Genomic DNA, 13902 nt, shown 5'->3' on the forward strand with positions numbered 1-13902 from the left:
ATATATATATATATATATATATATATATATATATATATATATATATATATATATAGTAAGATTTTTTAAATATCGAAATCAGCGCAGCTCTGGCAAGGATGTACTGGACTCTGTCGGTGTGCAGAGACATGTAAGATAGTGGAGCAATGCCTGAAAAACGCACTACACCGCTGCCTAATCAAAAGGTACCACGATCTCACTACGCCCCTGCCTCGCGTTCGTAATAATTTATTCTCTTGAACAGGTAATTCAAGCTAACTGTGGCATTTATGTCATGGGTACTGCCACTCTTCTATTAAAACTGAATTTCGAAAAATTGAATTTGGCGTACCTTTTCCGGTTTAAAGCGAAAAGTCCGAACCTTAATTATTGCGCTGCCAAGCACGTTCTGAATGAAAGAGGCGTGCGCGTTGACCATCTCTAAACCCCTGTTTGCATGAACCCGATAGGTTCGAGTCGTGGTCGGATTGATCAAGGTCACCCCGCCCCATATGACTGCTTGTTTACTTGAACTCCAGTTTAGCGAGTCGTGACAGGTTCGACTGAAGCCCATGAAGGAATTGCCCGTATTTTTTTTCTTTCCGCTATATACATGGTGGGGTGAAAAGCAGTGTTGTAGGGGTTACCGAAAGAAAGTAATTAAATACGTTGCTCGTTACGCTAAAAAAAGGAACGCGTTACCGCCCTACGTTACCTACAAAAAAAGGTAACGCGGTATAGATACCGCTACTGAAAAAAAAGTACCGCACATTACTTTGCCGTTACTTCTTGGCCATTAATTTTAATTAACCTTCGCCTTAAGAACTTATGATAAATATTTTATAAAGCTCACATTTCACATCAAAATGATAGCCCAAAAAAGATTTTACACGAATTCCTGATTTAATGAGAATACGTTGCGCAAATGTGCAGGAGTTTAGCAACGTTGTAGTGGCCTAAAGTTGCCTGTAGAGTTACATGTTATGGCTTCTAACTCTGTGGCACATGGTGAAGCCATTTTCTGAATGCGACATTAAACACAAAATGACATTTCATCATCAATTCTAACTTGACAAACAAAACATGACTGAACTATCGACAAATATAAAGTAATTCTGAAAAAATGTGATGTTCCAAAATGCTCCGCATGCTTCCACTCTTTACAGAGTTGTGTGTGTGAGTGGTTTCGGAAAGGGACGTAGGTGAAGGCAAGTGTGTGAATGTGTGTTCGTGCACGTGTTTCGTGCTTTAGGGATATTCTCTTTTTTTTTTAGTTGGGTGCGTTGTCAAGAGCAGCTGTTTTCTGGCGTGCATGCGAGCCCCAACAAGGGTTGTCGGGAGCACGTGTACATCTTGTTTATTCAGGACATCACTGTAGGGGCTCTGCGCTTTCTTAACTAGTAACGTGACACCTCACGTTACCAATAAATGTTAACGTAAGTACGTCACCCGTTAGAGTTCCGAAATGGTAATGAGTACGTTACTAAGTTACCGAAAAAAGTAACGCGTTACCGGCAACACTGGTAAAAAATCACGTGTAGCTTATCTTGTTTTGTATGCTAGCTATATGTTCTGCTTCCTAGGCCAATTTGGATGCATTATGTGCCGCCGCATGCAGGCGCTTCCTTTTTAATGTGCTAGGCAGCACGCATTGCGTCTCTCGCTTGGTTTCGCTATTTGACGTGAAGAGGTGCGACCGTTTCGTTGCCTGCGGCTATGCTGGCGCAGTTCGCGGCACTCCTGCTCTTTTCCGACAGTGGCAAGTTGAGAACCGTTCGATTTTTTACCAAATTACGCTGCCTTTCGAGCAGTTTCGCGAGGCACGCCGGTCGGCGCAATATGGCGCAGCTGTGAATTAAAGGCACGCCTACCTGCTCGCGCCATGGTGTACTTGGTGGTGCGCAATTAGCGAAGGATTCCGGTTTGCAGCTTCCTCCAGCAGGTTTTCAGCACAGCCCAATTTACACGTCCTTAGCAAAATGTTCCCGAACCAATACAGGGACATCTGCCCATGGTGCGGCGCAACACCCACCCTATACCATGTTACTTGGGAATGTGACAGAAATAAAGCATTCCATGACTCAGAAAATCCGAGTGCGGAGCAGTGGGAGAGTGGGCTCTCCAGCGGCAACTAAATCCTCCAAATTCATGCCCAGCGAGCGGCCGAACTCAACGGTGTACTGGAATAGGGGCGCCGACCTCTGCAAGACGGAGGGAGACATCTGCTTGAAGATGAAGACCTCTGTCTGCCCGAAAGACCTTGTTAGAGCAATAAAGTGTATCCTATCCTATCCTATCCTATCCTATCCTATCCTATCCTATCCTATCCTATCGTAGGGTGCGCCCACGCCTTGCGGCTTGTGCTCTTTCCCTATAGCGGTTAGTTTCAAATGGTCGCGCGTCGAGTTCTACGGGGACGCGAATTTCTTTATGGCCTCAGTTCAGTTTCCCCTCTCCAGACTGCGCCAGTTGCAATCCCCTTCAGGTGGCGATGGGAGGAAACAGCTTGTTGATGATGAAATCGGGGTTTCTTGATGACCCGGTGGTTCTAACCCGCAAACATTCACGTTACTCGAAGAAAGGAGAAGGTTAACTATTTATTTAAACATAAATAAAACAAGAAGAAACAAGCAGAGATAAAACTATTTACAACATGACTAAACCGTTGAGCAGAAGAATTCAGCTTTGGTTCAACTCATAGCGCTTACCTTCAAGCTCTGTCTCCGCCCTTAGCGGGGACAACAACCAATAAGATTACAAGCGACTCACCTCACCAATCAGTGGTTAGGGAAAGTTAAATAAGGTTTCCGCCAACTAATCACAGATTGGGGGAAGAATGCTGATTAAACATTTTGGAAAGGAGAGGTTGCAATCAAATACGCAAACAGCACAAACGCGACCACCATTTTCCACCACACCCAGGGCAGGGCCCTTACTGCTTTCCTAACATTGTCATCTGTTTTCTCTTTTGCACACGTATACATGCTTGACAAACATATGCCGACGAGACGATGACTCAAGATGTTTGCAGCAAAAAAGAGAAGAAAACAGTTGTTGGTGGAAGAATGCGCTTCATTCTCACTCGGCCTTCATTCCCGAAGCGTGGGCAACCCCTTGACGCCGCACACATGTCGACAGCTGTATCTGGTTAGGGCTCTTCCCGGCGGGTTATGCCTGTGACGGTGCGGAGAAAAGAAGGACGTCCGCTGCATGAAGGGGAGGCAGTGACGGGACGGGTCCCTTTGTTGGGGACGCGCTGATCACCATACAACCACTTCCGACCCCACTTGTGCGGTCTTCCTCGCTAACACGAGACCGTCCAGTTCGCGGAAAGGTCAGCGAACTTCACAGCCCCCAAGAATGCACGACTTCTTTCGAGTGATATTTGTTTACAGTCGGGTAAAACATGTGGTCGGCATGAAAAAAAAATGGGCAAACGTTTTGAAAACTACGTTCTGGCTTTTTAGTGCAGGCGTGTAATTTTTGAGACTTCCGGGAAAGAGAAAGTAACGGATGAAAAGCTAAAAAACTATAAACTTGAGCGTCGAAGATTCCGTCGTCTGTTCCACTGAAAACGCGCATTGCACCCGCGCATTGACAACAAGGGTCTCCGCTTTTCAGAAAACACGACCGGGGAAAAAATGTAAACATAAGCCTTGAATAAGCCTTGAAAAGGACTGCCTAAGCCTGGTGCGCCAAAAATTGTCTTCTAGATATCACGGTGCCAAACGTGTGTCAATGAAAACGCACAGTTGGCCGTGTAACGGGACGTATAGCTTTTAAGGGGCAGACAATGACGTCAGGAAACGGAGGAAGGCTTGAAGATCATTGGGAGACCTCATCTTGTATGTGGTGCATCAGTGTTCCGCATAGGAATAAAGTTCTTAAGAGCATGTTGTCCTCGTACGTAATTTCGCCTGCTCGCCCAGTTTTTGCACTAGGTTTATCAGAATGGCGCTTGCTCGTGGTTTACATTTTTCATCTGACGGTGCCCGGTGGGAGCATGGTGTAAGAATATTGTTACACACCGTCGGTGCGAGAGGCAACCGCTTTAGTGAGCCGTATTTCTGTAACAATACGGACGAATTTAGTGATGCGACGGTTACCATATCAGTTTGTTCTTCCGTTTTTATTATGCAAAATAAATGTTCATTTCACAAAGGATCTGCTGTTTTCTTTCCTGGATTCACACTGCTGGGCGGAGGCCAGGGCGAAGCTGCTTTGACGGCCGGTGAAGAGCGCCCAGAATGTATTTTTTCATTTTTCTGTGCCGAATGTGAATAGATAAAAATAGGAGACCATAATGAACATAAATAGTGCGCCATGAAGGTGCGGCGGGCCGCAGCGCATGCTAGAATTCAAACTGCCTGCACCTGAACCCGCTCAGTTTATGACGCCATCCTAGCCCTCTATTGACGAGACAATAAAATACTTGAAAAAATCATTTATTTCTTTCATATCTGCACTTATTAGAGCATGACAATGCATACTTTCTAAACACAAAAAATTGCTATACATATCAGCTGAAATATAGCTTTGTTGCCTGTGGGCAACAGTAGGCATGAGTCCTTAAGTAGGCGTCATTGCACAATTCTTACGGGGTAGTGTGGAACCTGTATATGCACTCTCTTTCTGGAGTGAAACAAAGGTGTACGTTACACTTTCTGCACATTACACGTGTAATGCCTGTGCAGTTGGGGTATTTGCATCGACCTTTTTTGGGAGAAAACATCGGGAGGTGATCAATAGTGTCCAGCCTAATCTCCTTGCACGGTACAAGAGTTGCTTGCCCACGGCGCTTCTTCGCTTGTAGTTCATTTTCAAGTTTTGAAGGGGCCAACGGTCGCCTTCTGGAAGGTGTTGAAACCTTTCCCTGCTGTTTCAAAACGCACGCTCTCTCTGCTTTGAAAAGCAGTAGGGTCATTTGCTGGTTGCGTGGCACCTTAGCCGCGGTTGCATCTCGGCGGTACAGGAGCCAGCAGTTGACGATTACGACATCCAATAAATGGAAGAATAGCCGCCTGTACCACTTTTTGGATCTCAAGTTGATGCGGTACAGCGCCACAAGCATGTCCATTAGATCCACACTGCCTATGCACTCATTGTAGACACCTACAATAGAAGGACGAGTCATGCTCACCGACGTTCGGGTCTTCTTGTCAAAGCGCTTCACAGTATTCTCTGGTGATGCCGATGCAAATGTGGACAGCAGCGTGACGGGACGATTGTCAAACCACTTCACAGCCCTCAGACTCACCCCTTCAAATGTCGTCTCCATCTCCACGTAAGAGCCACGCCCTTGCTTTTTTAGCTCTTTGTCGGATGGAAGTTTGCATCCTTTCAGGCGAGCTTCGCGTACTGTGCCTACGGAACTGATACCAGCCTTTTTGAGGATCACCTGTAAGTCCACACTGCAAAACCAGTTGTCAAAATACAGGATGTAGTCTAGACCGCGAGGCACGACTCTCGCCATTCTGAGAACGATGTTGCCGCTGGCACCGATGTCTGGAAAACCCGGCTGCGAAAAATTTTGCCTGTGTAGACTTCAAAGTTGTACATTATGCCGCACTCATCGCAGCGAAGGAATAGTTTATAGCCCCATTTCTTCGGCTTGTTTGGCAAGTACTGCTTCAATGAGCTGCGGCCTTTGAAAGGCACCAGCTGCTCATCAGCGCATAGTTTTCGAGATTTTGGTATTTCACGGCATTTGGAGACCACGTGGTCCAGTAGGGGCCGCACTTTGTACAACCTGTCGCGTTCGGCGTTATTGAGGTCCGCTGCCTCCTGGTTGTCATTGAAGTGCAGTGACTGTTTGATTTCTTCCCATCTGTCTCTCGTCATGTTGTCGGCAACTTGACTGATGCGGAACCTTTCCGACCAGTACATGCGCGTTTGACGCAGCTTCATAATTGACATAGTCAGCACTGTACCGATAAACTGCTCCAAATCGTTGACAGTCATTGTAGTAACTTTGTTGGGATTCCTCTGAGCGCTATACAGGGAAGACTGCTCACAGATTAGAGACAAAAAATCCATGTAAAAAAATTCTCTAAAGTAACTGATTGGAGACTCAACCGGGGATGGACAGGGTGGTACGTCCTTCCACTTTGGCATGGTATTACCAGTGGAGCCTTGGACAACACCCCATGCAGGACCATTTTTCGAAGGCTTGGGAATTTCTTCAATATTGTCTGTGCTTGGAGTTCTAGAGATGCCTTCATCTTGACAGTCAGCTGAAAGAGCTTTGCAAATTAAACAGAAAGCAGATGCGATATAAACATGCTGAAAAACAAAAGGCAAACATAATAAAAAATTATTGCATGAAGTACCCGTGTGAATAAGGCAGTCCTAATAACACAAACTGAAGAATTACGGTTTTGATAGATGCGTAAGTAAAGATGATGTTGCAAACGCACAAACAAACTCCTACTGCGCTGCATAAACGCAGCGCCACACGCTACCAGGCGTCTCATATATATAGGTAGGGAAATGGGGAACGCACGGTATTGTCTGTCGTGACAGGAGTCGGCGGCTACACGCGGGAGCACCGAGCCAAATGCGCCCTTGTGGTCGAGTCCCGCCCCCAACTCTACATCGCACCTCTTCCTTCGGCAACGGACGCTACTTCATTTGTGCCTCGAATTGAATGTTTGCGTAATTCCGGCTGTGGCAACAAAATGAATGCTTACATGCCCGGGCTGAAGGAGCATTCTCTGGTTCTTCGTCGCTTGACGACTCCAGATCAGAGTCATCACTGTGTTCTGGGAACGCCTTTGCGGCTATTTTTTCATAAAATATGTTGGGATCCATCTGTGTGTCCTGCATGAGGCCGTGCAGCACGTACGTTATCCGCCTAGGCAGTTTAGCAGAGAAACACAAGAAAGGCACACTGTAAACTCAACGGGACGAACAACACAGCATAGTGCCGGGTGTTGCCTATGGGCAACAAACACGAGACGCGCCCTTACGGGCGCAAATTAGCAAAGCCATCGACGTAGTTCGAAAAAGAGCAAACTGAGGCATTCTTCTAAGCAAGTGCGAAAAGCCACGGAGAAAAAAACGAGCGCTTACCAGGAAATTGACGGCCAGAGTCTGAAGTCGTGTAGGCGACTGCTGTGCAGAGTTGTTGTTGTTGTTGTTGTTGTTGACCTCACACAATGGTACATACCCACAAGGGGGATTGGCCATAACCAGGCGGTGACTATTTAAATGACCAGCTGCATGTGGCAAGCATAAGATGACCTACCAAAATTTGGATCGCACAGTTTTCGTAGCCGAGGTGGTTGCAGGAGATTAGGGGGGTCATACAAACTAAAATTTTGGCAAAGAAGGGGTAGGGATTACTATAGGTGGTTGTAAAAACCGAAATACAGAAGCTGATAATGGGATGGGCAGGACGAAAGCTCATGATGGTAGACGTTTTGATTCTAGGAGATAATTTTGAACGGCAGAGATTTCCGCGCCATATTTTTCCTCTTCTTCAATTTATTATACGTCAGATGGCGCAACATGCCCATGTTGTAGTAAGATAGGCGGAGTTTGGTGTAAAACAAAAGCGTCCAAAACCAAAACTCAACCAGAAAAAAAAATATTATCTGGTGTGTTGCCTGTGAGCAACAGTCGTCGATAAAGGGCTAGCGGTGTTTCATCACAAGCGAAAATGGCACTATATTTCCACGGGCGGCATCTCGGTTCAGCGCCGCACTTGCGAAAAGACTCCGCTGACGCAGTCGGGATTGTCGCCTTGACGACCGCCATGAAGAAGATAAGACCGCGCTGTCAAGGGGCGGAAACAGCAGTCCCTGATACGACCGGCGCAGCGAACGGACGCAGTGAACGATGCCTCCCTCAAGCTCGCAGTGCACGCTGGTCGGATTCGCCCCGGAGCTCGACTGGAAGCCCCTGACTTTCCTCAAGCCTATTCCAGCGAATGTAGTATGCAGCGCCTGCGGACTGGTTCGCAAGCGCAACGCATACCTCCCATGCATGCACGCTCTCTGCGAGTGCTGCTACGGACAGTGCACCAAGGACGGCTCGCTGGAGTGCCCGCTCGACTGCAACGCCTACGAGGAGGATGACGTCATCCTCATGGACTTCTCCGCTGACGATCTGCTGAAAAGAGAGGTAAGCGGGAATGTAGAATAAGGAGCTGCTAGGGCCTTTTTTTTTAGGTGCGTTAGCTCTTACTACTTCAGCAGCAGCACACATTCAGCAGCACTGAATGTGGTGCGGCTCGACAGATGAGCCAAATTAATTCAAGGTCGGATAAAATGTTGAGAACAGTGCATGATAAGTGGTTGGTTGTCACAATTAAGACACCTCCACTACGTGCGTTTTTACGATCTGAACGAGAGGAAGAAAAACTGGGTAAATCAGCAAGCACCTCGCCGCACTAATGTCACCTGTTAGCCACGTTTCAGTTAATATCAGCAAGTTGCTATCAGATGATAACACCAGGTTTGACGCGAGCTCTCCTTTCGGAATGAAACAGTATGTTAGCAAAGATTGCAGAAAACAAAAGAATATATAATGATGACATGTTTGAAGACGGTGTAGAACTGACTTACGTGGTTGTGGTAGCTAGATTTCTTTAAGTGTTTACTCCGTCTCATAAAAAATAGCGTTTTGCGCATTTATGGAGGGTTTTGATACCGCAAAGAAAATTTAGTTGTCTTTTATTTGGCAAACGCGACAACTTGCTTTCTTGTATTATGAATTCGTCGGGAGAAATCCTCATCAATGCTTAAATCTGTATCTTTTACTTTGGGCCCATTTGAGAGGATCATTTAAAGGATGCAAACTTTACCATTATGGGACGCTGGCGTTCCGTGTTGTGTCGTGCAAGACGGTGTGCACGTTAGATATCTTTACTGTCTAAGGACAAACCCGGTTGATAGGACCAGTGGCGAATGATGATCTCTTCGGGTTCGGCAAATGTCTCGCATGGTGTAGGATCGGCGTAAACAATCAAATTGCATCTCCGCGAGCAATTCTCGGCGTCATCAAATCGCGCGTCCATCTCTCGGACCAGCTGAGTCGTCTTTCCTGCTTTGCATTACACATGTTCCTCGTCTATTTTCAAAGTAGCCAGATTCTGGTAGTGCAGGAGAGCAAGCTTCCGGGCTAGTTGGTGATGCATGTTGTTCAGGAGGCAACGCAAAAAAAAAAAAACGGACGCCAACAGTTTATTCATCGTGTAGTACAAGGGATATACGCTGAGAAGGGAATGCCCAGCATGCGCAGAGAAGGCTCAAAGACCGCCCATCAGTCAAGCGAAGCAGTTAATCAAAAAACAAATCTAAAGAAGCACATTCAGCTGAATATACGTGCACAGACGTGTCACTGCCACAACTTTCGGACAGATTTCTGATATGATAATCCTCTAAAACGAGCCCAGCCTTATCATTACCGCTCTTGCGAAGAATCGTGGTCTTCTCTAATCTTGACCCTTCACGTGCACGAAACAAGGTGCCGCGCGAGATTCGCATTAGTGTCATTATATTCTGTTTTTGGCATGCTCCCGTAGCCGGTCATTAATACAGCAGCCAGTTTGGCCGACGTATCAAGCCCCACATGTAGGCGATCCCCTTTTTTTGTTGTTGTTGCAGCCCCTGCCGGCACAACCAGTGATGCGTGTGCATAGCTTAGACAGCTTGTTGGGTGCTGTGAGCACCAAGGGCACATGGTGGCTGGCAGCCAGTTTCCTCAGGACGTGGGAGAGTTGGTGTACATAAAAGACCACAACCGGCTTTGAAGGCACCATGTGCTCTTGGTGTTCTCAGCACCCAACAAGCTGTCTAAGCTATGCCCTCGCAGCATTGGTTGTGCCGGCAGGGGATGCAACAAAAAACATGGGATCGCCAGCGCTAAATGTCCAATAGGTGTGGTGGACTGCATCCCCTTCTCATGTGGGGCTTTATACGCTGGCCAAACTGGCCGCTGTATTAATGACCGGCTACGGGAGCATGCCAAAAGCATAGAAAATAATGAGACTAGTGCGAATCTCCTGCGGCACGTTGCTTCGAGCACGTGTAGGGCAAGGTTAGAGAAGGCCATGATTATTGGCAAGAGAGATAGTGATAAGGTTAGGCTTGTTCTTGAATATCGGAAAGCTGTACGAACGTTGCGTCAGTGACACGTCTTTACACGTATATTCAGCTGATTGTGCTTTTTTAGATTCGTTTTGTAGAGATAGCTATATTACGGTAGCATTTCTAGCCTTCAGCGTGGCGGCGCTGTGGCAGTAGCGGCGCCGCCACCCTGTCTGTGGCTGCCAGCATTTCGAGCCTTCAGCGTGGTGGCGGCACCATGCTGTCACGTGGTTGGTCACGTGGTGCGGAGCAGCTGCTGCTGCCGGCGGCGCGGCGCGCCGGCGAGACCGAACTGCCACAGCTGTGCGCTCGCGCCGTGTCAAGTGGGACGAAGATGAAGAAGGAACGCCCAGCGAAACGGAGCGGCGAAAGACTGACTTTGTAATTCAACTGAGCAAGTTCTACTCGTCCAGCTGCATCTATCGCGTCACTCCAGGCTGAAACACCGTCAATTTTTTTGATTAACTTGTTCGCTTGACTCATGCGCGGTGTTTGTGCCTTCTCTACGCGCGAGCTCGCCATTCCCGTCTTATAGCTCCCCTGCACTACCCCATGAATAAAGAGTTCGTAGCAGCGCTCGTGAATGTCTTTTTGTGTCCCGTACTCCGTCCCTCATCCGTTTTTTAGCGCTGCCTTCTAAACAACATTCTGGTAGTGGCTCTCTAAATTGGCTGTCCTCTTAATTAAATCAACAATAGTTATCTCTGTGGTTATTAGTTTGTTTTTGATGTCTTGGAAGTCACTAATTATTGTAGCTTGACCCAAGGACAACTACTTCCATTCAGCACGGACTGCCTTTGTAGTGGCATGTCCAAGATTCGTTTCCTTGTTTCCGGACAATATTAGCAAGACGCGAATAGTTTCTAAACATTCAATAGCAACATCGACACAACATATTTCCACCGCATTCAGGTAGGCGAATACGGATACTCAGTTATCTCGCACAGCAGGCTGCGTTCAATGGTTCCTTGGTTAGCATGTGAATAAGCACTGTGGAAACTCGCCCCGGTCAATCCCCTTTGGTTTGTTTCTCCGTGATGCGTCCTCCCTCAACCTATTTGCCTTAAAGGGACACTAAGGAGAAACTCAAGTCAGCTTGTATAGATAGAATACCAGCTACTAACCTCAACAACACCACTTTTTACGAAAACAAACCTCTTGTAAGGTAGAAAAGAACTAAAGTAACTATAGGTATCTCCGCCTCAGGTCAATCTCGCAAGTGCAAGCGTGATTACGAAATAGTAGAAAATACGTCACCGATCTCCGAGTCCGCCAAACGTGCTTCAAGCTTACTGGTTTGAACGGTACTGCAGTATATAAATTGTTTTGAAACCGCTAGTGCATTTTTATCCAAAAGAGGAAGACAGAAAAAAAAAAAAAGCAGCTTGAATGTTGGAAGTCGAAGAAAACCTGTAATTTGCGTCGCAACTGGCGGCCAGCGTACTTTCGGTACGTTTTTCGGTGTAGCCTCGATGCTTTTCGAGGCTATGCGCTTGCCACACCCACGTGGTTTCGTTTTATAAAACGCCTCTGTTTAAAAGGGCGGAGAAGCAGATAAGCTCCAAGTGCCTATCCACGTGCTCCTCGGAAGAAGTTCGTGCAACGACTCGCAGCTGCGAAAAAGAAAGACTTGTACATATCTATTGTTCCACGCACCTCCACGTTGGCAAACGAGCCGCTCGGCGTGTTCGCTTTGTCAACGTACCAAGACGCTGGGCTGAATAACCAGCGCTACGAGGACTATTGTTACAGAATTTAAATATGTCCGCACGGACAAATCTCCACATGTCAGTGATGACGGTGGCTCGGCATTGACAGCGACACTGCCGACATCTCGTACTTTCTCGTGGCAGAACCGCCGCCTAATCCATAAAAAGCATCGCAGGCTCTGTGAGGTTGAGGTCGCTGAAGTGCAGGCCGCGGTTCTTTGCGGAGCCATTGTAAAGTTTCTGCAAACATAAACGAAGCGACGACGGCGCTTGCACCACTCTGCGTCACTGTCCTCCTATTTCGTCATCAGAGAGTCCCAAGTTTGAATCGGAGCGGCGGGAAACTTTACCGCATACCCACTAGCCCAAACCACCACCTTGTTAAGTTTTTTTTATTTCGAATTAAAATATCTTGGCAATAAATTTACCTTTCCCCCAATTCGTACACACACACTGGAGGGCGCTGGCGTCAGAGCACCACAGACGGCGTGATTGCCGCGCCCGGGCGGGAAACGACTCACTTGCTTATCCGCTCGTGAACTGGTCTCGTGGGGTTGCTTCGGTTCAGCTCTGCGCCAGCCAGGTGAGGGCTAGCCGTCCGTCCTATGTGCTTCTCTTTTGTTCTAGCGTGGGCAAACCTTCGCTCGTAACCTTGCTGGTGATCGTAATAACAGCGCAAAAGGAACACCAAGGACGGAAAGGAACGACGCAGACGAGCGCCTGTCTGCGTCGGTCCTTTCCGTCCTTCGTGTTCCTTTTGCGCTATTTTTCATCGCGAACGTTTCGAACACGCCCAACTTTAGGCTTGCTGGTGTGCCGGACGATGTCGATTCCTTTGCGTATTTTGTTGCTAGCTGGCGGTATTGTTGTTCTGGCAATAAATTCCTGTCTTGTGTCAGCCAGGGAGTCGTTCCCTCCTTCCCCATCAAAGCAAGGCCCCCCGTAGTCGGCGTCTGCTCGGTAGCGCTCCCTATCATAGGGTGGTATCAACTGTTTTAAACTGTGTTAGCCTCGACTAAGCAAGGCAAAGCAGTTTTAACCCCACAACCTACGGCGGAAAGCATTATGTTTCAGTTGCGTGCAGCCGACGCCTGCCCGTTTCTACCTTCGCCTTCGGTACGAAGCCGGGTATTTCGATGTTCTTTTACTGAAAAAAAACCCTTGCTGGATTCAGAGTCCGTGTGCCGACCAACCGTGGCTCTCTGGAGCAGCCGCTGTGAAGCTGACCTGCAACGCATCGATGCGTCCTAAAATGCGCTGGTTGAGCGGGGCCAAAGCTGTCAGGGGCACGACGCCGTATATTTCTCCGAGCAAAAGGGTGTGATCTTGCACCTGTTGGATGGCTGCTCGGTAAAAATTTACGCACCTTTCTTCACAACGGTGTCGATTCACTGTTGCACTGCCTTACTTTTAAAGACGTTTGACGAACGATTACGCGAACCGCTTGCAATCTTTTTCACACTTTAATTAGTTATTTACAATTTTCATACATAATGCCGAGCAAGGACCACGAAACGCGCTCAGTATACGCAGCAAATGGAACACGTGCCCGTTTGGTAAAATGTTTCACCAGGACCAATTAATCCCTAAAAATAATTTACAGGAAGAAATAAATTCCCTCCTTCTAAAAAGTCCACAAACGAGCAGATATAACCGAACCTCATTATTTTATTTATTTTATTTCATATACGTAGAGAAGGTGAAAATTAAGTCCGTCGCTACATCGTCGCTATGTGTTACCAGGTGATTTCCTTGGTCTTCTCGCAGGTCAAGTGCTGGAATGAAGGGAGTGGCTGCCAGTACACGACGGCTGCTTCAGGGGTCACCCGGCATTTCCTGCTGGAATGTGAACACCACTCCGTCCGTTGTCCGAAGTGCTCGGCCACCGTCCTTTGCAGAGACGTGTGCAAGCATCTCCGGTCGGCATCTTGCAACACTTCGACGCCTGTCGCATCCGAAAGCCAAGTTCCGGTGTCTCAAGCTAATGAAGCAGCATCGCTGACTTCTTTCAATGAAGCTTTAGAAAGGCAAGCGGGTGAAATCACAGCATATCTGAGGCCAATGGCGGTTGATATGAGCACCCATGGGGACCGATTAAGCGAAATCTCTCATGGGATAAACAC

General features: G+C 47.5%; 3 protein-coding genes across 5 annotated transcripts in view; all 3 read left to right on the plus strand.

The window, feature by feature from the left end:
* The window catches only part of LOC144104382 (TNF receptor-associated factor 6-like), a 375592-nt gene that overhangs the window by 49729 nt on the left and 311961 nt on the right, over positions 1-13902 (plus strand). The window lies entirely within an intron of this gene.
* Positions 1-13902, plus strand: part of LOC144104385 (TNF receptor-associated factor 3-like) — a 182492-nt gene that overhangs the window by 31703 nt on the left and 136887 nt on the right. The gene's annotated exons all lie outside the window — the stretch shown is intronic.
* LOC144104396 (RING finger protein 151-like) overlaps positions 7614-13902 on the plus strand; it is a 68315-nt gene continuing 62026 nt past the window's right edge. The window contains exons 1-2 of one of the 2 annotated variants that reach the window (XM_077637375.1): positions 7614-8103; positions 13547-13625. In XM_077637375.1, coding sequence (XP_077493501.1) covers positions 7819-8103; positions 13547-13625 — 364 coding nt within the window. In that variant the 5' untranslated portion in view covers positions 7614-7818. The remainder of the gene's footprint in view (positions 8104-13546; positions 13626-13902) is intronic. The other variant, XM_077637374.1, reaches the window with a different exon arrangement.

This window comes from Amblyomma americanum, chromosome 9 (assembly GCF_052857255.1).
Source record: "Amblyomma americanum isolate KBUSLIRL-KWMA chromosome 9, ASM5285725v1, whole genome shotgun sequence".
Classification (NCBI taxonomy): Eukaryota; Metazoa; Arthropoda; class Arachnida; order Ixodida; family Ixodidae; genus Amblyomma; species Amblyomma americanum.